This window comes from Marmota monax, unplaced genomic scaffold (genome assembly GCF_021218885.2).
Source record: "Marmota monax isolate L192 unplaced genomic scaffold, Marmota_monax_Labrador192_F-V1.1 WCK01_AAM20220418_F8-fsc00201, whole genome shotgun sequence".
Taxonomy (NCBI): domain Eukaryota; kingdom Metazoa; phylum Chordata; class Mammalia; order Rodentia; family Sciuridae; genus Marmota; species Marmota monax.
The window spans coordinates 1,626,073-1,648,325 of NW_026695150.1; the positions used below are offsets into that span (position 1 = coordinate 1,626,073).

The following is a 22,253-nucleotide window of genomic DNA, read 5'->3' on the forward strand; positions in this document are numbered from 1 at the left end:
CGCGGCCGGCGCAGCAGGAGCCGAAGTGTTTGGGTTTGCGGACGAGGGCGGGACGCAGGCCGAGGGGAAGAGGAGGAGCCGGAGAGGGGCGCACCGGGGCGGGGCGGCGCGGCGCAGCAAGGCGCGGCCAAGGGTGGGGAGGCCGTCAGACTCGCAGCAAGGGGCCTGGAGGTCTCCACCCCGCAAGGTGGGGACCCTGCAACCTCTAATCGCAGGTGGGGCCTCCCCGCGCTAGGCGAGCAAGCGACCCTGGGCAGCGCCGCCTCGGAGCGCTGCTGGGAAGGGCCTGGGTGACTTGCTCCGGGAGTGCGCTGAGGTTGCGTCTTAGGACCCCGCAGAGTAGGTTTCCAGCCCTTCCTTCGCCCGGCGCCGGGCCGAGGGCCGCCACCCCTCCATCCTGGGAGTTCCGCCGCCTCCCGATCCGGCCCGCCCGGCCTAGGGGGTGCCCGAGAGCATTCTAAACAGTGGCTGTAGGATCTCGGATCGTGCTCGGTGTGCAGGCCACAGATTAAACGCTGAATCCTAGGTTCCAGTTCATGTTTCCTGGCGAACTTAGAAAAATGGTCACAGCCCACTTTCATTTTTTCAGAGGACCGGGAAAGCCTTCGCAAGGAGTTTTGAAAAATCACTAAGATGATTTGGTTTCGTTGAGCTCAGAGTTCAACTTTCCAAGGCAGGTTCAAAACTAAACAAGTCAGCTTTATGGGGATCTAATTCACGTACCATAAATATGCAATTCACCAATTTAATGTGCATGATAACTGGCATTTAAGTCACAGTTGTGCAACTGTCATCACAATTTCATTCCATTTTGTTACACCCCCAAAGTAGTGTAATCATTAGCACTCAGTCCCCATTTTCTCCCAAACCCTGCCCAGCCCTACGCAATCACTAATCAGTCTACAGATTTGTCTATTCTGGATATTTCATATAAATGGAAACATAATAATATGTAACCCTGTATCTGGATTCTTAGCACGTTTTCAAGGTTCATTCGTGGTAAACAATGTGTAATATTATTTTTTATTGCCAAATAATATTCTATTTTATGGCAATATTGTGTTTTATTTTTCCATTCATTCACCCTCATTAGGTGGTTTCCACTTTTTTGGAATGTGGGATGTAGCTTGGGGTTAGTGTGCTTGCTTTTGTCTAGCGTATTTGAAACCCTGGGATCAATCTCCAGTATATCCTGCCCCGCTCACTACACCTGTGGTACTATGAGCATTTATGTACACGTTATTGTGTGGACATACCTTTTAAATTCTCTTGGGTGTAGATCTAGGAGTGGAATTAACCAGATCTCATGGGAACTCCGCTTAACCAATTGAGGGATTACAGACTTTGCCAAAGTAACTGTACCATTTTACACTCCCACCAACACTTTATGTGAGTTCCCTTTTCTCTACATTCTCACTAATGTTGGTTATCTGTGGTCATACTGTGGTTTTGATGTGCATAAGGCATATATTTTTGTTTGCTTACTTAAAAAAAAAGGAAATGCTATTATAGTACAAATACCAAAGAGCTAAAGAGCAAAAGGAATTGAGTTTTCTTCTTTCTTGACTTACTGTCCAGAATTAAACTGTGAGATTCAAGGGTATAGTCCTCAAGACTTCTAAACCTGTTGGAAGTTTGAGGAGGGGTCTCCAAACCACCTTCAGTGTGATGGTTTGTTGGAGGAGTTCATAGAACTCTTTGAAAGCTATTACACTCATGATTATAGTTTATTACAGGGAAAGGGCACAGATCAAAATCAGCCTAGGAAAGAAGTACATAGGACAAAGTCTAGAGGGTTCTAAATATAGACCTTCTGTTGTCATCTCCCATGGAATTAGGCTGTGTTTCCTTCCCAGTATTGATGCTTGAAATACTGCCTACCAGGGGAGCTCACCTGAGCCTCTTGTGTGAAGAGTTTTTACTGGGGCCTCCCAGAAACCAAGGACAGAGACCAGACCTTCTCTCAAGACAATGCTGAATTCTTAACTACACAAGCCTGGCAAAGTTCTCTCACAGCAAAACAAACACGTGCCTAACACCTAGAAGAACCAGTTTGTAATCAGAGGCTTTTAACTCAATTTCCCAATACATTTGACCATCAGGGTATTATAATCTCACACACGATGCCAGTGTGACACTGTATCACCATATGGTAGTAAATGTAACCTCCAATATAAGAGTCAAAAAGTAGTGGTTCATTAGAGTTCTGAGCATCCAGCAATAGTTGGTCCAGCTCATCATCATAGCATATAACCAAAGTGTCTCCCAGAACAATGCCACTCAGGCTGGCAAGTTTCCATTTGACCCTTTTGGGGCTCAGAGAATTATACCTCAAAGAATATGGCACTTTGGAGCACAGTAAGAGTTTGTCCAAAAGGAAAAGCTTATCTTGCTTCTGCCCACGCAAGCTTAGGAAGAGACTCCCTGGAATACCCTTATCTGTATTCAGAGCAGACTGCAAAAAGAAACACAGTTGCCTTCCACCCCCACCCCAATCCCATCATCTATCTCAGGAAAGAAGACAGAAATGTAACCACACCTGGATGGACTCTCATATGACATCTGTCTCTCAGGTTCATTCAGATTCCAAAAAGAATATTTTTACAAGCTATTTTCTGTTTTATTATCCCCTAATAATCATCCATAACTCCTCAAAATTGTCTGCATTCTTCATTTCCCCTTCCCCTACAGAAAAAAAGGGGTATATATATGGTTCTGAGTGAGGCTTAGCTAGTGGGTAACTACCTCCTGTGATAAGCCCTATGCTCTGTATTCCCTTTTGCACATGAATAAAATGTTTTTGATTTCTCTCCTATTTAATATTTGCTCGTTTGTTCCAGTGAAACTTCAGAGGAAAGAGGACATTTCCCTGGCCCCTGCAATTCTATCAGTTTCCCCAATCAGGACAGGTTCCTCATCCTTCAGGAATCTGGTATAATTGAGCTAAGAAATAATATTGTATTTGATTCCTGAGTGTGTTAAGGCGCTGGATCTCAGATCAGGTCCTGGAACAGAAAAAGGACATGCAAGGACAAGTTGTTGAAACTACAAGTTGTAGTTTGGCTATTGTTGTCGTACTAAGGAAAATTTCTTTGTGTGAATCAGTGCATCAGCCTTATAGGTTTCCTTTAGAGGATGTTCTTGGGTTACATAGGAACTCTCCATCTTTGATTACTTCTGCCCATTCAGGTACTGATCTGTAATAAATATCCTCCTCTAAACTCCAGCTCTGGCTGTTTCTGGGGAACCAACCTGTGGACGTACACCATACAAACCTTAACCAGACAACCTCCCTTCTTAGGTATTATGAAATCCAGATGTGAATTGCTTTTTTCAAATTTTTACATTTGAATTATATGAAAGGTAAAAGGAACCTGGTTAGAGTCTAGGATTCTAGATCCAACTGCAATAAAAAAGAAAAAAGTGTACTTTTGGTATTATTCTAGAATAATTTATGAAACCTCAAGTGTTTGCTGGCCCTTTGTTGTTTTATGGACATTAAATGGTCTTGTTCTGCATACCAGCCGGGGCTCTTCTCTGAACAGTTGTAGTGTAAAATACGTGTAACTATTAATTTGATAGGTTTAGCAAAGAAAAGCTCCAAAGCGCAAGCCAACCAAATTTGATCTTATTCCAGGTGACCCAGTTGTGCTTCCAGGTCATCAGCAACTACAGGACCAGGCCAGGGTGAGGTGAATGAGGCACTCAGTCCACTCTGGCACAAAATCAAGGAGATGCAAACAAACATGCAGTAATCAAGATCAATAATATTTTAAGACAATAGCCTTTATAAGAACAAAATTAATGAAAAAAATTTACAATGAAAAATATCAAAATTTTTAATAAAATTTTTTAAAACATGACTGACTGAATGAAAAACAACTTTGTAATGGGTTTACTTACATTCTTACTGCCATCATCTCCTTCATGGTCCATATTAATTATTGATTACAGTGTTTTTCCTGATTTAGAAAATAATAAATGTACTCATTAGAATGGCTATTATAAAAGAAAGCCAAACTCAAGTGGACAAGGACAAGTGTTGACAAGGATGTAGCAACTGCATTGTTGGTAGGAATATAGAATGGCGTAGCCACTGTGGAAAAGTTTGATGGGTCCTCAGAAAGTTAAACATAGAATGACCATGTGACCCAGCAGTTCCATTGCTAGTTGTGTACCTAAAAGAATGGAAACCAGGAACTCCAATGGATACTTGCATAACAATGTTAATAGCAATAGTATTCACAATAGCTAAAGGTGGAAAAACCCAAATGTGCACCTGCAGATAGATTCATAAACATAATATGGTATGTTCACACAATGGAATAGTATTCAGTCTTAAGAGGGAATAAAATTCTGCCCCAAACTACAACATGACTGAAACATGAAGACATGAGAGCAGTGAAACAAGCCAGACACTAAAGGCTGAATATATAAGAGAAATCTTACAATATTCAGCCTGCTGTGTCTGACTTACTTCACTTAGCACAATGTAGAAATAGAAAAATTCATAGAGTCAGAAAGTAGACTAGAGATTACCAAGGGCTGGAGAGGTGGGAAAGCAGGAATGGGGGGAGGATATTGTTTAATGGGTACAGAGCTTCTGTTTGGGATGATGAGAAAGTTCTTGAAATGGTTAGTGCCGTTGGTTGAACAATGCTGTGAGTGTACTTAATGCCACTAAACTATATACTTAAAAACGGTTACAATGGTAAATTTTATGTTACATATACATAATAAAAAAAAACCCAAATGCCTAATTCATAACATTTAGAAAATAAAGAAAAAATTTAAATCCCTCTTAATTCAGTGTCAGAGAGGAGGGGTTGGGGGTAGACAGGCCATTTGCATTTGGCTCTGGAATGCCTCAGGACACTTCTCCAGGTGACCTCATAATTCTTGGAAGGGTTTATTTCGATAATCATTTTTCCTCTTATGTGAAAGTAGACAGGAATATTTGTGCTCCCTTATAGCAGAATCACCTAAAAAATACTTTCCTTTCTCATAGTTCTCCCTACCAACAAATCCTTGTCCCAAGTCACTGAAGAGATTAATGCTTTTGAGAGCAACAAGAGAGAAGGACATTCGAATGCAGGGAGGGGGGCACAGGTCTCAACTCACCAGGGTGTTGATGATGGTCTAGGTCGAACCTATCAGTCCCCCTACCCCGGGGGCAGCAAGCTGGGCAGGTGGCTGAGCCCAAATAGGATGGCAGGCTTGGGCCTTGGCAGGCACTAAGCAGCTGCAGCCTTGACAGAGGTTCTTATGATTCATTCCTGGTGTAGAAAGGGAATGCTGCGAGAGGCCTATGCACTTGCACAATAAAAATGTTGGTGACAGACTTGAGGGATCAGAGGTTTATCTCCCATTCTGGGGACCATAGAACACTCTTGGATTTTGGTACAATCCTTTGAGAAAGCAGAAGTCAAATAAAGACTAACAGATCTTTCCTGACAGCATGGCAGACCTGGATTTAGTGATAATGTAAAGGGATGATTTGAGGGAGCAGTCGACATCACTTTGAAGTTACCTGGGGAGTGCCAAAGACTTAAACATTCACTGCAAGCTGGAGACTCACCTAACAGTAAAACAAGAATTGTCAAAGTGTTTTATCTACTTTGTAGTCAAATCTAAAGTAGAAGGCATCTGGGAAAAGTAATGTTCTGTGTAAAAGAGGGGTGTGTGTGTGTATGTGTACTTTTACTAAGCTTCTAGAAATATTGCCCTGGAAAGAAATAGCTATTGATAGCTGTACCCACACTATACCTGTTAACCACTTGTAGCATCACCCTTCCCATTCCCATGTAGCTACTACCAACTTCTTCCATTTTAATATTTTCATTTAATAATCTCGAGCTTTTTTGCATGTCAGTACTTTTTCATGTAATCACATTTTGTTTAATATGGTGTTTCAAAAGTTTTGTGATCTGAATTACAAAGTATGACATCTTAACTTTTTTTTTTTTTTTTTTAGTTGTAGAGGAACACAATGTCTTTATTTATTTTTGTGGTGCTGAGGATTAAACTCTAGGCCTCATGTGCCAGGCAAGCACTTTACCACTGAGCCACAACCCCAGCCCCACAAAGTATATTTTAGGCCTTTAAGAATGTGCTGACGATTTTATAAGTCTTTGGAAAACAGGACTGAAATATGCAAGTCTTACAGTTTTGGCAATCTTTCAAGACACAGCTATTCCAAAATCTAAAGTATCTACACTGGAATATCTTATAGCCAAGAATGGTGTCTGATTGTAACAGAGGGAGCTACATGACTTTGTTCACAGATTATTCACAGATCTGTGTTAAGTGTATGGGAAATGCAGAAATTCTATGATTGTACGTTTTCAAAATTGGCTCCATGCTTTGCCGCTTCCAAAATTAAAGTTCATTCTTCATTCCTTTTTTTAAAAAAAAAAATTTTTTAGTTGTAGATGGACACAATATTTTTATTTCACCTATTTATTTTTTATGTGGTGCTGAGGATCAAACCCAGTGCCCCAGGCATATGAAGCAAGTTCACTACACTGAGCCACAACCCCAGACCATCCTTCATTCTTATTTAACCACATTTGCTTTGTGTGAGTATGTGTATGCATACTTTTTGCTGAATAATTTCTAAGTAAGGTGAGAACAATCTTAGCATGGTAATTCATTCCTTAAGTGCATACTTCAGCATGGATCTCCTAAATTAGGGGCACAGCCCAACCAACACAATCAATGCCATTATCATGTCCAAGACAGTTCAGAACAATTCCATAATATTGTATCAGTCCATATTCATATTTTTCACTTGCACCAAAATTCTTTTACCATTTTTTCCAAACTAGGATCTAATCAAGGTTCAAATATCCTGTTATTATCTTCAATTTCATTTAATTTAGGTGAGAAGAGTACCTCAAGCTTTTCTTCTCTCCTAATGACATTGGCGTTTTCTATAAACCAGGCCAGTCATTTTCTAGAATGACCTACGTTCTCTTTTGTCTGATTGTTTCCTTGTGGTGCTATATATTTTTCTCTCCCCAGCATTTTCTGTAACCCAACAATTAGGACTACTGCTTGATTAGACACAGATTACACATTTTTGGTAAGAGAACTTCATGAAATGTATTTCATGTTGCATCTCACTTGGAAGCACATCCCTATCTTCCAACTCACATGCTCTTCCAATGTCATCTTGACATTCCTCCCAGTGTCCAGTGGGACCCTTGTCCTCTTCCCTTCAAATTGGGTGGGATTCTGTGACTATTTCAACCAACAGGCTACAGCAGAAGTGACATTATATGACTTGTGAGGCTAGCTCACAGGGGGTGGTAACAGCTTGGCTTTGCTGCCTGGCACACTTACTCCTGTAGAATTGTCACAGCCACGAGACAGCAGCCTGACTGCCCTGAGGTCACCATGCTGTGTGGAAGCCCAAGCTTGTCCATGGGGAGAAATCACTCCAAGAGGCCTTGAGCTGTGCTACCAGCTCCCAGAAGCTTGGCCCCTGCTATTCCAGCTCCTGCCAGTGTCTGAATGCAACTGGCAAGGGACTCCTAACCAGAACTGCCCAGCCCAGCCCTTCCTAAATCCCCAATCCACAGAAACTGACAGAAAATAATTGTTACTTTAAACCTAAAGTTTTGGGATGTCTTGTAATGTAGTGATATGAACCACAATAATTGGAGTTACCTGCATGTCTTCTTATACTCATCAGTTTTTTGCCAGACATTATTATTTCTGTTCCTTCCACCTGTCAAAAGTCTTGGTAAAGAGACTGGGTTGTGGTCTTCTCCAGGAACACTGTCGCTTTGTGGGTGATTCTCCCGTGATAAATCTGCTCCAGCATTTCTATTTCCTGAATATATCGAACACTTATATTGGTAGAGTGTCCATTGTCAGGTTCAGTTTCTTCAGCCAGTCAAGCCAACAATTAAAACCACTCTTTCATTGATTGAGCCTATATTGGTATATTCAAATTTATCTGAAATTTGAAACTCAGATTCTGTGTGCCAACATAATCTGTTCTCACACATCTTTCAAAATCTCACAAACATATATTGCAGTACTAAAGTCTTGCTCTTTTCCTACTCATTTTTCTTGCTTTTACATAAAAACTTGGTAAATCTGTGAATTCAACTGATGTAATTTGGCAACCCTCAGGACAAAATACTGTTTGGCTTTTGATGATTTTAGCTCTGTGGCTGCAAGGAAGGTTTTTAGCAGTCATATAAAATCCCTGGGGTTCCACCCCTGCACCTTGATCCCAATCAGCTGTCCTTGAAGTTCTCATGCTTTTGCTTTGTCCTCACTGTACACTTGATTCCCTGACGCTAGTGTTATTAGCTGTCTTGCAACTTACCAGATTACCACTAGCTGCTGCTGTTGGCTACAATCCTAGTTTGAATGGCTTGTCCTCTTTGTTATGTGTGCAAAATTGAAGAACCTGTGTGTTACCTCTGATATGCCAAGGCTAGGTCAAGAGCCTATGTTTGCTGCCAAGTGATAAAGAAAACAGGATCTCCCACTTAGGTTCCTGCAGTGCGTGGGAGGCCAGCGCATCGCCAAACCAGGGAGGCAGTTTGGGTGAGCAGCACCTCTCTGAAGTATTTTCGTTTAAGAACTATCTTTGTGGTTCTGGTTTTCTGTCTTTTAAAAATATTTTGTCATTTTATAGGGTTCCAGAGGAGATTAATTCCTATGGTTAGCTGTCAATCTGTCCTTCTTTAGATCATGTTTTCTCCTATATAGAAGTTCCCCAAATAAAGATGCATACACAGAATATAGTCAATAGAGATTACATCAATTTACTTCACATAAGAACAGCGTATTTTGGGCCTATGATTTCTATTTAATATCAACAAAAACAATCTGTACAGAAAACCCAAAGGCATAATATGTAAAACCCATAGCATAATATGTAAAATGTGCAAAAATACTTTAAAATGCAAGTTACTATATAGCATTTGCAAGGTAGAATTTATAGTAATTAAGGACTCTACCTCATTCTAGCTAATTTAATAATCTTTTGCATATATGATCAATGCAAATGTACAAGGCACAACTTAGTGTTGATGCTGAAGTGTGTAACACATACCTTCAGAATATTTATTTGAAGATTTTGGAAAAACATTATTATCATGTTTATATTTTATTATATGAACATCAGTTCATTTCTAAAGGTTCATAAGTGTTACACTGATAACATATATCTTTCAAGGACAAACTGTTTCCTGAACTTAAAGGATGAAAGACAAGACCCCTGTTACTTTATATTTTTTAAAAAATTTATATATATATACATATATATGTACACACCCACATCACACACAGGAAACTTCCCATAATCCAAAGGGAGGCCACTTTCTTATTGGTAAAGATTCCCATTACAGTATTTTATGACAGTAATTTTAAAAATTCATACTTATTTACCACCTGTTTTGGTCAATCTTGCTACAAAAAGACAATGGGATTGACAATTTTATTCTTCAAGGTAAAGACAATGCCTAATTTAGAAAGTCTTTCTCTTGAGATCGCACAGTGAAAGGAATCATTTAGTTAAATACAAAATCTTGCTTTCTTTAAAGAAATTACTTTAATCTATACAGAAAAAAAAAATCAACCTATTAAAATCAATAAGAGCACTGGCTATAACACAATTCAAAATCTTTCTAAACCAACCACAGTACTCTTTATTGTTTTATTGCCCATCCCTGAGAGTAAAGTTTCTATTATTTCAAATTTTTTAATGAAGTAAATTTCACATTGATAAGAATGTTCAACAATTTATTTTCAAAATATAAAGCCCTATTTCATTTTATTAAAAAAAAAAGTCAAATGCTCTTTGCTAAGTCCACCACTCATAAAAAATTCTAAATATTTGTGTCAATCAATGTTCAATATTCTTTTTACTGGGTAATTTCTAGTTTCATGCCATTTACATTTTACTCATTTCCTTATAAATGCATTATTTTACAATTTTTGTTAGTTGGAGTATTTAATAAGTAATGGAGGAAAGTATAGTATAAAACTTAAAGGAATCTGAAGTGAGATGTATATTTCCCTGTAGTACAAGAGCTTAACTGGAAATAATTGGATGCCACCCAAGAAAGGCAAAAGTATCTATGAAAAGAAAGAATACATATGGTAAACGTCTTCCTTGTTGTCTTTGGTTTAGCCTTCTTGGCCAAAATCTTCTGTAAACTTCTTTAACTTCAACAAGTCATGTTCATTGACTGTAGGTTTTGTATTCGATAGCGACCGTAACATATCCGACTGTCAGGGAGAGGAATGTGGGGATGGTATGAATGACAGATCTAATAAACCAAACATCATGGAAGCATCATCATTATCGTTACCAACTTTAACCTAAGGTAAAATATGAATATGCACAGTGCCATAAGCTACTGACGACAAGTTCCCCTATTCTTTCTAGAGAACATCTGAGATCATGTCATTCCTTGGTGTAGAAACTTTCAATTTCTTCCCTGGTCCTGATCTAACCCTCCAATGCTCCCAGATACCCATGAGAAGGATGACCCCATCAGCCTGAGGTTTTAAGACTCTCTACACCTGGGTCAGGATGTAATTTCTGGCCTTATGGTTTTCTTTAAAAAGATATCAGTTCCCTCAGTAAATACAAATTCAAAAGGAAGATAGTAATTTACTACAGATCTCTCTTCAATGACTTTCTCTAAATATTCCTTATATCATCATACAATCTTATAAATTATTTTAAATCTTCCAATATAAACTATAGAAATGTTTTTTGTAGTAAAATTATTACTACTTTTAAATTGCACTTACTGAATTTTACTACAAAAATACATTTCTATAGGGCAGTCATTTATACTTTAAGTGAAGCAGACTAATATTATTTCAAAATCAAGTAGCCAGAATTTTAAAAAATTACACTTAAGATTGAAATATAAGAAAATATGCTAATATCAGAGATACATTAAAAAAACAAATGTCTTGGCTGGGGATGTGGCTCAAGCGGTAACGCGCTCGCCTGGCATGCACGGGGTGCTGGGTTCGATCCTCGGTACCACATAAAATAAAAATAAAGATGTTGTGTCCACCGAAAACTGAAAAATAAGTATTAAAAAATTCTCTCTCTCTCTCTCCTCTCTCTTTAAAAAAAAAAGCAAAAACAAGCAAACAAACAAAAAAATGTCTCCTATAAAACTGTGTAAGGAAAAGTGATGAAAAAGACCATTGTTAAGTTACTGTAAATTCTTCAAAGCTGTTGAACAGACTATAAAAACTTTTAATAGCAACACATCAAAGATTCAAACAAAAAAGGATTTCTGAACAACTTTGCAGATAAGCATAATTAACACATACATATATGTACACAAACATGTATGTGCATATGTCTACATTGTCTGTTATGTCTGTCTATATATCATGAAAGTTTCTTCTAAGTTACTGTTAAACCTTATCATAATGCTCCTTTAGCTGAAGCAGAAAATTTTGAAAAATTCAACAATAAGAAAACAAACAATAATAAACATAACTTTTCAATAACCCTAAGTTCTCTAAAAATATACCTTATAAAAATCATTTTAATTCCTGCACTATAAACTAAAGAAATATACTTTTTGTGGTTAAAACTGTTTAGTCAATTAAATTTTTTTTTTAAAGAAAAAGAGTTAAAAATGTTCAAATTTTTAAAATCTCTATTATTTATACTTCTCATGGAGCCTTGAGAAGTAAAACAGAAAAATACCCTATAATTAACATTTCTGGTTATTTTGAAAAATGTGAGTCTTAAAAATAATTTATATACTATATATGAGCTTTTGGGGGGATGATCCAGCTTTAAGACCTATAAAATCAGAGAACTGTAGTTTTTAAAGTAGGCTTTTTGCCCATAGCATAACCCCAGTGACTACGATCCTAGAGACTAAGCAGGCCGAGGCAAGAGAATCCCAAGTTAGAGGCCTGCATGGGCATCTCAGCGAGACTCCCTCTCAAAATAAAAAACCAAAAGGGCTGGGCATTTAGCTCAGTGGTAAAGCATTCCTGAGTTCAATCCTCAGTACCGAAACAAAACAAACAAAAAGCAGCTTTTTCACTTGAAGTTCATGTCCCAAGAAAATATTTTAAAGATAATCATTTTTATATTTTGAGTTTGATTAAGGTCGATTATTGCCGATAGTGGTGGCACAGGCCTGTAATCCCAGCGGCTCGGGGGGCTGAGGCAGGAGGATTGTGAGTTCAAAGCCAGCCTCGGCAACTTAGCGAGGCCTGAGCAACTCAGTGTGACCCTATCTCAAAATAAAATATTTTTAAAAAAAGGGCTGGGGATGTGGCTCAGTGGTTAAGTGCCTCTGAGTTCAATCTCCAGGACCAAAAAAACAAAACCAAAAAACGTAAATTATCTTTATAATTTTTATAATAGTATTAAGTAAACGAGCCTAAACATACTAACATTTCTAGCAAATCTTATACAATATAATGTTTTAAAATATTTCTTAAAAACAAATAAAATTTCAAACCATGGAAACAACTGGTTCCAGAAGTTTATCTCCAGGGACATCCATCCATGTCATTTCAATGGCACCGGGATCGCCTGGAGAGCACGGTGTCAGCAGATCATCTACAATGCTGTTAGGATCAGCTTGGGAAGGTCCACGAACCTGTAAGAAACCACCAATTGAAACATTTACTTGAACAAATTAAATAAAAATCAAGACTTAGGTCACTAACAGGAAAACTAAAAGTGTATTAATATTTTTTTTATGTTGCATTAAAATTTTTACTTTAGGACAGATTTTGGCTGATTTAAATTTTTTTCTTGACTTTTTCTACATTTTGATTATATTTATAATACACTGTATTATGGGGGGGGGTTAAGGAAGAAATAGTTACAGTAGTTATACTTTCCTGTTGCTTCCTCTAATGCTTATTAAGTGATAGTAATCTTAGAGATCAAAAATAGACAAGTTAAAAAATTTTTTAAGTTACTATTTTCATGGCCGAGAAATGTGATGCCTGGCAACTTTAGTCTGAAATTACTGAATCTTTTGTCTCTTTTAACAAAACCTTTTCCAAATATAAGTACAAAATCAAATGCTAACAATTTCTGATACATAACTTGTTAAAATAAAATTTTAACAATATCCAGAAAATGAAGCATTGTGACATAGAGTCACATGATACTATTCAGATAGCAATAGATTTGTATCAAATTGGGGTTGCTTTCATGTATGTCTTATCAAGATCAACTTTTAAGTATTATTTTAGGATTGGTGCAGGTGTGGAGAAACACGCATTCTCAGTTTACTTATGTATATTCGACTGTCTATCTTTCCTTTTCCAAATTTCAGCTGCATGAAGTCAGAAGTATTTTTCATTTTTCAGCTGCTGTACCTTCTTCTAACTCTGAGCCCAGATTTACACTTTAGACATATGATTAAGTAAATTAATAAAAGGGCAAACCAATTCTTGCTAATTGAAATAGTTAGCCTTAAAAACAGAGAAAATGATGGCCAAGAAATATATGAAAAAATCTTTAGCTTCAGTAGCAGTTAGGGAAATGCAAATCAAAACTACATTGATCTCACTTCAGTCTGACTAGCAATTATCAAGAATACAAATAATAACAAGTGTTAGTGAGGATGTGGGGGAAAAACTATACTCATATATTGTTGGTGGGACTGCAAATTAGTGCAACCACTCTGGAAAGCTTGTGGAAGATTCCTCAAAAAGTAGGACTGGAACCACCATATGACCCAGCTGTCCCACTCCTTGATATATATCCAAAAGATCTAAAGTCAGCATACTACAGGGATACAGCCACATTAATGTTTATAGCAGCAAAATTTATAATAGCCAAGCTATGGAACTAACCTAGATGCCCTTAAACAGATGATTGGATAAAGAAAATGTGGTACATATACATATTGGAATATTACTCAGCTATAAAGAATAATGAAATTATGGAATTTGTTGGTAAATAAATAGAACTGGAGACTGTCATGCTAAGTAAAATAAGCCAGACCCCAAAAGTCAAAGGTTGAATGTTTTCTCTGCCACGTAGAAACCAGTCTAAAATAAGGTAGCGGTGGGGGGTGGGGAGAGGTTTGGGGGTAGTTAAAAAAAAAAAAATCAGTGGACTAGATTGCAGGTGGGCAGGGACCAGGTAAGTGGAATGAATCTAAATTAACTTTCTTATGTACATATATAAATATACCACAGTGAATCTCACCATCATGTATGTCCATAAGACACTAACTAAAAATACACAAACAATAAAAAACAAACAAACAAACAAAAAACCCAACAACCCTATAAGTACATAGCACAAAGATCAGTAAAGCAGAAGAAAGAGAACTAGGCAGTGGAGGATGGGGGAGGCAAGGGAAAGGGGGAGTACTGGGGACTGAATTAGAGCAATTTATATTCCATGCTTTTATAATAATGTTAAAATGAATCCGAATGTTAAAAAAAGAACCAAGTGGGGGGAACCCAGTGGAAAATATGGAGCCACAGAGATATCTACTGTAAATGGTGATCCAAAGCCCCAGTGTTAAAGACAATCTGGGTGCTTCACTTTTATGCTACCAACAAGGACCTTTCTTCATGGTTATATGTCCTGACCCTGGTAGTTAAGACATAAAATGGAGTGATAAATTCTGGATAAAATTTATTGCTTCCAAATGTCAAAGAGAATTTAAAAGAAATATAATGGCTGTGGCATCAACTTAATCCTAAGCTTACTATATTTCTTGGTAAAGAAATGGCTGAAGAAGATAAATAGGTAGCATAAACAGTGTTTTATGAATATTATTTCATTTTATTCTCACAACAGCACTTAAATGTTTATCTCCATTTTAGATAAATGAGACTTAAATAGGTAAACCATGATTCCTGGCTTTAAGTTAAAATTTTAATTCAAGCTCTAACTTTAAAAAAAAAAAAAAAAAAAAAAAAACTTTAGTATGGTATATTGGTCTTATATACTGTGTGATTACTTTTTCTAATAGTATATGTATATAACACATACATATATAACTGTCACATATACTACTATGAGTAACACTAGATATTACTACCCTCAAGCCTCAAGATGGCTGGACAGAGTTACCTAGTCCACTGTTACTTAAGTCAGGATCTCAAGACCAGGTCTTTTTACAACACTGTTATCTTAGCCATCTATGCTCCAACTTCCTCAAGCAGGTAGAAAAGTGCATGGCAGGACAGCAGAATGGTTGTGACTTCAGTACACTTAGAAACAGATCACACCTCTGCCCCATTCTAGTTGTAATACATTAGACAAACTGTTAGATCCAAGTAACAGATGAATGGCTATGTGCACCTCTTTGTTTTTGTGAGGACCAAATGAAATAATAATGGAGTGCAGTGCCAGACAATGGGAATATCTAATAGACATGAGCTTGTATTATTGTTCTTCAGGTATAAATGTACCAATTCTGCTCAAGGTTTTTCTAGCTACATCAGCAGCAGCCTTACAACTATATAAATTTGTACACTTATGTCTAAATTATATGGAGAAATTTCAAGTTATTACTTAGAAAATCTTAAGTCACTTTAGGACTATCCATGGTTATTAATAAACTTTATTGGAGAACTTATTTTCAACACAACAAAAAAAGTCTATTCTATAAACCCAACTATTATATTTATATTTATATATATATATATACACACACACACACACACACACACAACACTGAACTCTAACTCCTCTGAAGACAAACTAATGATGGTCTTGAAACTTCATCTTAAAAATACATGAAAAGTTATTTACCTTTTTGAAATGCGTAGCTGACTGCACTTTTCTAACAGGTTGCATAAGTGCATCACGTACAATGATGCTTATATCTGCTCCTGAGTAGCCATCGGTTTTCTTCCCAAGATCTCGGAAATCAGCTTCTGTAAGGCTATTTTGAGTGGCGCCCAAGTGTAATTTAAACATTGCTGCTCGGGCATGGGCTTCCGGCAAAGGAATATAAATTCGTTTCTCAAATCTTAAAAAAAAAATATCAAGGATATTAAAACATATACTAATTTTAACTGAAAATTAGGTTTTTTTCAAGAAGAAACAGATATTTAACATTCTCAGTTATACCAACTGGAACAATGTGCCAGACTTAAACATATGCATTTAGGTTAAATAAAGGACACATTAAAAAAAACAAAGTAAAAGTAAAATAGCTAGGAAACCAGTTTGGAATCTTTCTCATACAATTTTTGGGTAATTTTGGCCATAGTGTTTACATGCCTGGAATTCACTGATTTTGTATACTGGGGATTGAACACAGGGGCTCTTTACCACTGAAGTATATTGCCAGTACTTTTTACTTTTGGGACAGGCTAAGTTTCTGAGGCTGGCGTTTAACTTGCAATCCTCCTGACTCAGCCTCTGGAACTGCTGGGATTATAGATGTGTGCCACTGCACCAGGCTTATATCTTATAAAAAGATATATCCTACAGAATAATATTTCTAAAAAAATTGTTCTTTGATCTCTTGATCAAAGAATTAATGCATAATATAACAGAGATAACAAAAATTTTCTAAATTTAATAGTAAAATTAGTCAAACTCTTATAGAATAAACATTATATAACATGTCTGCTTTATTATAATGAGTATATTCAAAAATCTTATATCATAAATAACAAATACTATGCTTTTATTAATAGTCATTTTACATACTTAGAATTTCAGTATTTGGAGATAGGGAGAAAGTGATGAAGGACAACTTAATTGGTCTTTGTAGACTTTTCTCCTTTAGGTAACTCTCCATGGCTATGAGATTTTAAAAGTTTTGTTACTTTTAGAGATGGGTTTGGAATCAGGCTATTTTTCAAAAGTACCTAACATATTTCCTTTCTTGGTACTGACTGGTAATCTAGCATATTAGCAAATCAAACCATGAATGGGATAAAAGTGGCAAGGACTGAAGTGTTTTTTTTTTTTTTTTTTTAAACCATGCACAATTAAATTCAAGGGAGTTATGAAGCAGTGAAAAGTGAAGTCTTCCTACCTTCCCTATAACTGAATTTTCATATTCAACTTAACAATTACTGACTTAATTTTTCTTTTACTAAAAAATCTATGTTATTTGTACTTGTATAATAATCATTATATAAAGATTTTATATGAAGGATTTTCACTGAATGTCATACCTTCGTCGAATGGCAGAATCCAGAACCCAGGGTATATTTGTAGCTCCCAGAACCAAAATTCCATCATTGTCCACACCAACCCCTGTATTAAAATAGGTAATATTTTAAATAATTGGGTCATTATGGTGTTTTTAAAAAATTGTCTGTATGTTCTGTTAAGAAATGTAGTGATTCAGCATTGAAGTGCCTCATCTTGAGTCTCTCTGAAAAACCATCTATGCTCAATCAAATGTCATATTAGTATAATATAATGCAAATATTCCCAAGAATCAAACCTCCTAGATTACAGATGAATACTTTTCTTTTTTTGTTTTGTTTATTTCTCCCACTTTTAAAAAATTTATGTATGACAGCGAATGCATTAAAATTCTTATTACACATATTCAGCACAATTTTTCATATCTCTGGTTGTATACAAAATATATTCACACTAAATCATGTCTTCAATCATGTAATTTGGATAATAATGATCATCACATTCCATCATCATTTATAATCCCATGCCCCCTCCCTTCCCCTCCAACCCCTCTGCCCTATCTAGAGTTCATCTATTCCTCCCATGATCCCTCTCCCTATCCCACTATGAATAAGCCTCCTTATGTCAAAGAAAACATTCGGCCTTTGGTTTTTTGGGGTTGGCTAACTTCACTTAGCATTATCTTCTCTAACTCCATCCATCTACCTGAAAATGCCATGATTTTATTCTCTTTTACTGCTGAGTAATATTCCATTGTGTATATATGCCATATTTTTTTAATCCATTCCTCTATTGAAGGGCCTCTAGGTTGGTTCCACAGTTTAGCTATTGTGAATTGTGCTGCTATAAACATTGATGTGGCTGTGTCCCTGTAGTTTGCTGTTTTTAAGTCCTTTGGGTATAGACTAAGGAGAGGGATATCTGGGTCAAATGGTGGTTCCATTCCCAATTTTCCAAAAAATCTCCATACTGCTTTCCATATTGGTTGCACCAATTTGCAGTCCCACCAGCAGTGTGTGAGTGTACCTTTTTCCCCATATCCTTGCCAATACTTATTGTTGTCTATATTCATAATAGCTGCCATTCTGACTGGAGTGAGATGAAATCTTAGAGTGGTTTTGATTTGCATTTCTCTAAATGCTAGTGATGATGAACATTTTTTCATATATTTGTTGACTGATTGTATATCATCTTCTGAGAAGTGTCTGTTCAGGTCTTTGGCCCATTTATTGTTGGGTTATTCATTTTTTGGTGTTTAACTTTTTGAGTTCTTTATATACCCTAGAGATTAGTGCTCTATCTGATGTGTGAGGGATGAAGATTTGCTCCCAAGATACAGACTCTCTATTCACCTCACAGATTGTTTCTTTTTCTTTTTTTTAAAAAAGAGAGAGAGAGAGAGAGAGAGAGGGAGGGAGGGAGGGGGGGAGAGAGAGAGAGAGAGAGAGAGAGAGAGAGAATATGAGAATTTAAAAAAAATATTTATTTTTAGTTTTCGGCGGACACAACATCTTTGTTTGTATGTGGTGCTGAGGATTGAACTCGGGCCGCACGCATGCCAGGCGAGCGCGCTACCACTTGAGCCACATCCCCAGCCCCAGATTGTTTCTTCTGCTGAGAAGAAACTTTTTAGTTTGAGTCCATCTCATTTATTGATTCTTGATTTTAATTCTTGTGCCAAAGGAGTCTTATTAGGAAGTTAGGCCTAATCCCACATGATGGAGATTAGGGCCTACTTTTTCTTCTATTAGACACAGGGTCTCTGCCAGACCTTAAACTATACTATAGAGTAATAGTAATAAAAAAAGCATGGTTATTGGCACCAAAACAAACTGGTACTGAATAGAGGACAGAGAGACCAACCCACAAAATTACAATTATCTTATATTAGACAAAGATGCCAAAAACATGCATTGGAGAAAAGATAGCCTCTTCAATAAATGGTGCTAGGAAAACTGGAAATCCATCTACAACAAAATGAAATTAAACCCCTATCTCTCACCATGCACAAAACTCAAGGGCTGGGATTGTGGCTCAGTGGTAGAGCACTTGCCTAGCACGTTCGAGGCCCTGGGTTCAATCCTCAGCACCACATAAATGGAACAAAGACTTAGGCATTTATATTCTTTCCAAAATATTTCCTTGACTGATATTGTTCCTGGTATAAGTGTATACATTATTATCTGCTATTTCAATTAATTGAGTCCTATAAGATAATTACAACTGGTTAAAAATTATGTATGCATATGAAAACAATCAGAATGAAACATGGAATAATGAAAGAATGTTAGAAGAAATTCTACTTAAATTTATTGCCCATTGTTGTTCTAATAATGGTTATATAATAGACAGAAGCTATTTTGAAAATCAGCATTACTACCTTGCATTTGAACCAGGAACTCAGTCTTAATTCTTCGTGCAGCTTCACTTTCATTTTCACTTCTTGAACCACAGAGAGAGTCAATTTCATCAATGAAAATAATAGAAGGCTTGTTCTCTCTGGCAAGCTGGAATAAGTTCTTAACTAGTCTAAAAACAAAAATTTTCAGAATCTAAAAAACTAATATGAGACTAAAGCAAAGCAATACACCAATGCTACAAGAATGCAATAGCTAGATAATTCATTTTACAATTTTTACTAATGCACTTTTTCCGATAATTCTTAATTATGGAATGATGCATTATGGGACTAACTCTTTTTCTGTTGGAGGGGGCACAGGGGATCGAACTCAGGGGTACTCAACCATTAAGCCACATCCCCAACCCTATTTTGTATTTTATTTAGAGACGGGGTCTCACTGAGTTGCTTAGTGCCTCGTTTTTGCTGTGGCTGGCACTGAACTTGCAATCCTCCTGTCTCAGCCTCCCCAGTGGCTGGGATTACAGGCGTGCGCCACCGTGCCCAGCTGACCACTACAGTATGTTGCTTCTCTGAGTATCTACTAATGATATAATTTTACAGATTGATATAGTAACTAAGAGGCAAAGAAAAAACTAAAAAAACTTGATTTACTACTTACTTTTCACTTTCACCTAGCCACTTAGAAACAAGGTCAGAGGAAGATATTGAAAAAAATGTTGAGTTGTTTGCTTCTGTTGCTACAGCTTTGGCTAAATAGGATTTTCCTGTTCCAGGTGGGCCAAATAATAGGATTCCTCTCCAAGGGGTCCTTTTGCCTAAAATTTGATTAGAAAAATAATGTGAGAATTCCAAGACCGTTACTCAGTTACTATAGACAATACTCATACTGAAGAATGATGTGAAAAGGTTTTCACTCTAAACTTGTAAGCATAAAAAGGTATTTTAAAATAAATCAATCTGACGTTAAGTGTGTCCTAAATGCATTTGCTTTTTCTAGAGACTACTTTGTCAAAAGTGTATTTACATTAATATAAACCTAGTAAGAATGTCATTTGATTGCTCATTCATTTGACCAATATGTACTGAAAATCAGCATGTGCAAGACAGACAGAAGGATCTCTACTTATGCAGGCTTCAAGTCTAGTGGGGAAAAGAGTCCGGCTAAAAGTCATTTTCTGACTATCTGCTGTGTGCACTGCTCAGAACCTAGACATTGCAGGATACTGCATCCATAAAGGAAGGGCAGCTGGAAAGAATTTTTTAAAAATATGTATGACCTTTGGAGGAATGAACCTAACAGTTTAGATGATTTCAAAGTTTTGCTGAACTTCTGAATCCATAGGGAAGGGAAGGTAGGTATTATAACTGGTGGTTGGAGAATGATATGGGAGCTCTAATTTTAAATCTAGTTTTGTTACAATGTAACAAGGGAACAAATCAATCTTTATGCCTCAATTTTGCTAATAAGAAATTACAATGCTGCCTAAAGTAAACCAAGCTGTTATAGCTGGCAATAAAATATCAAATATACATTAAAATACTACTAGGTATACAACGTGGATGGACACACAGTGTCTACCAGAATGATGTGTAGATCACCAACAAAATGTAAACATTATTTGGGAGGATGAGGTGGAAGAATAACAAGTTCAAGGCCAGCCTTGACAACTTAGTGACACCCTTTCTCTAAATAAAAAAACATCAATAGGACTAGGAATATAGCACAGCAGTAAGATACCCCTGGGCTCAATCTCAGCATTAAAAACAAAACCCCCTAAATATTATTATCTTTGTTGTTATAAAAAACTTAGTTTTTATTTGAATTCTATTTTCCTTTTTGGTGGTTCTGGGATTAAACCCAGGGGTGCTTTATCATTGAGCTACATCCTCAGCCTTTTTTATTTATTTTGAGACAGGGTCTCACTAAATTATGGAGGCTGGTCTCAAACTTGTGATCTTCCTGCCTCAGACTCCTGAGTTGCTGGAGTTATAGACATGCACCATCATGCCAGGTTTCCTCTTTTCAATATAAGAAAATTAGTCAAGTGTTCCCTGACCACAGCACAAATACCACTGACATCAGATGAAATACTGCACAGTGGTATACAAATACTTTTTAAATATAATTATCTTTTTAATGTGTTAGATACTTTTTTTCATTTATAGTAGACAGAACCGTCTTTAATGTTACTCAGCAAAAGTAAGTAAGGTGATTTAAAGTTCAAATACAGACAAAGTAGTCTATACTGTTAAAAGTCAAGAGAGACTGCTGACCTCTGGAGAGGACAGAAGCAGAGGGCAAACACTGAGCTACTGACAATATAACATTTCTCATGATGGGAACGAGTACATAGGCATACTAACTTTGTGATAATTAAAGAAGCTGAACACTTACGGGTTCCTGCATGTCTCTCTGTATTTATGCCATACTTTAATAAAAAGCTTGTTCTAAAAAGTGAGCAATTTAAAAAAATATTTTAAAAATAATAATGGTACACATACATGGAAAAATTCATGAAGACGATACACAAATGACTCACGTTTGGGCAACACTGGCAAAGTAACATAACAGAAAATGACTTCAACCACATTTTTGTACCTTTATAGCACTATGTTGCCAACTTATACTGTGTGTCTCGTGTTCCTGAAGTTAGGCTGTAAGGTGCACCCCGAAGCTACGTGGACAACGCGAGGCCCACAGGTGCTTTGCTTTCTTCATCACTGCTCTATGCGACTTCACTGTCTGGACCTGTTCAGTTTGAGGCCAACATCACA

The 22,253-nt window shown here is 36.8% G+C and overlaps 1 protein-coding gene across 1 annotated transcript in view; it reads right to left on the reverse strand.

Moving 5' to 3' along the window:
* Positions 1-8,761: 8,761 nt before the first annotated feature.
* The window catches only part of Vps4b (vacuolar protein sorting 4 homolog B), a 34,688-nt gene continuing 21,196 nt past the window's right edge, over positions 8,762-22,253 (reverse strand). Inside the window, exons 6-11 of the mRNA XM_046428207.1 lie at positions 20,137-20,293; positions 19,497-19,645; positions 17,140-17,221; positions 15,758-15,977; positions 12,483-12,623; positions 8,762-10,254 (exon numbers count right to left, since the gene is read on the reverse strand). Coding sequence (XP_046284163.1) covers positions 10,153-10,254; positions 12,483-12,623; positions 15,758-15,977; positions 17,140-17,221; positions 19,497-19,645; positions 20,137-20,293 — 851 coding nt within the window. The 3' untranslated portion in view covers positions 8,762-10,152. The remainder of the gene's footprint in view (positions 10,255-12,482; positions 12,624-15,757; positions 15,978-17,139; positions 17,222-19,496; positions 19,646-20,136; positions 20,294-22,253) is intronic.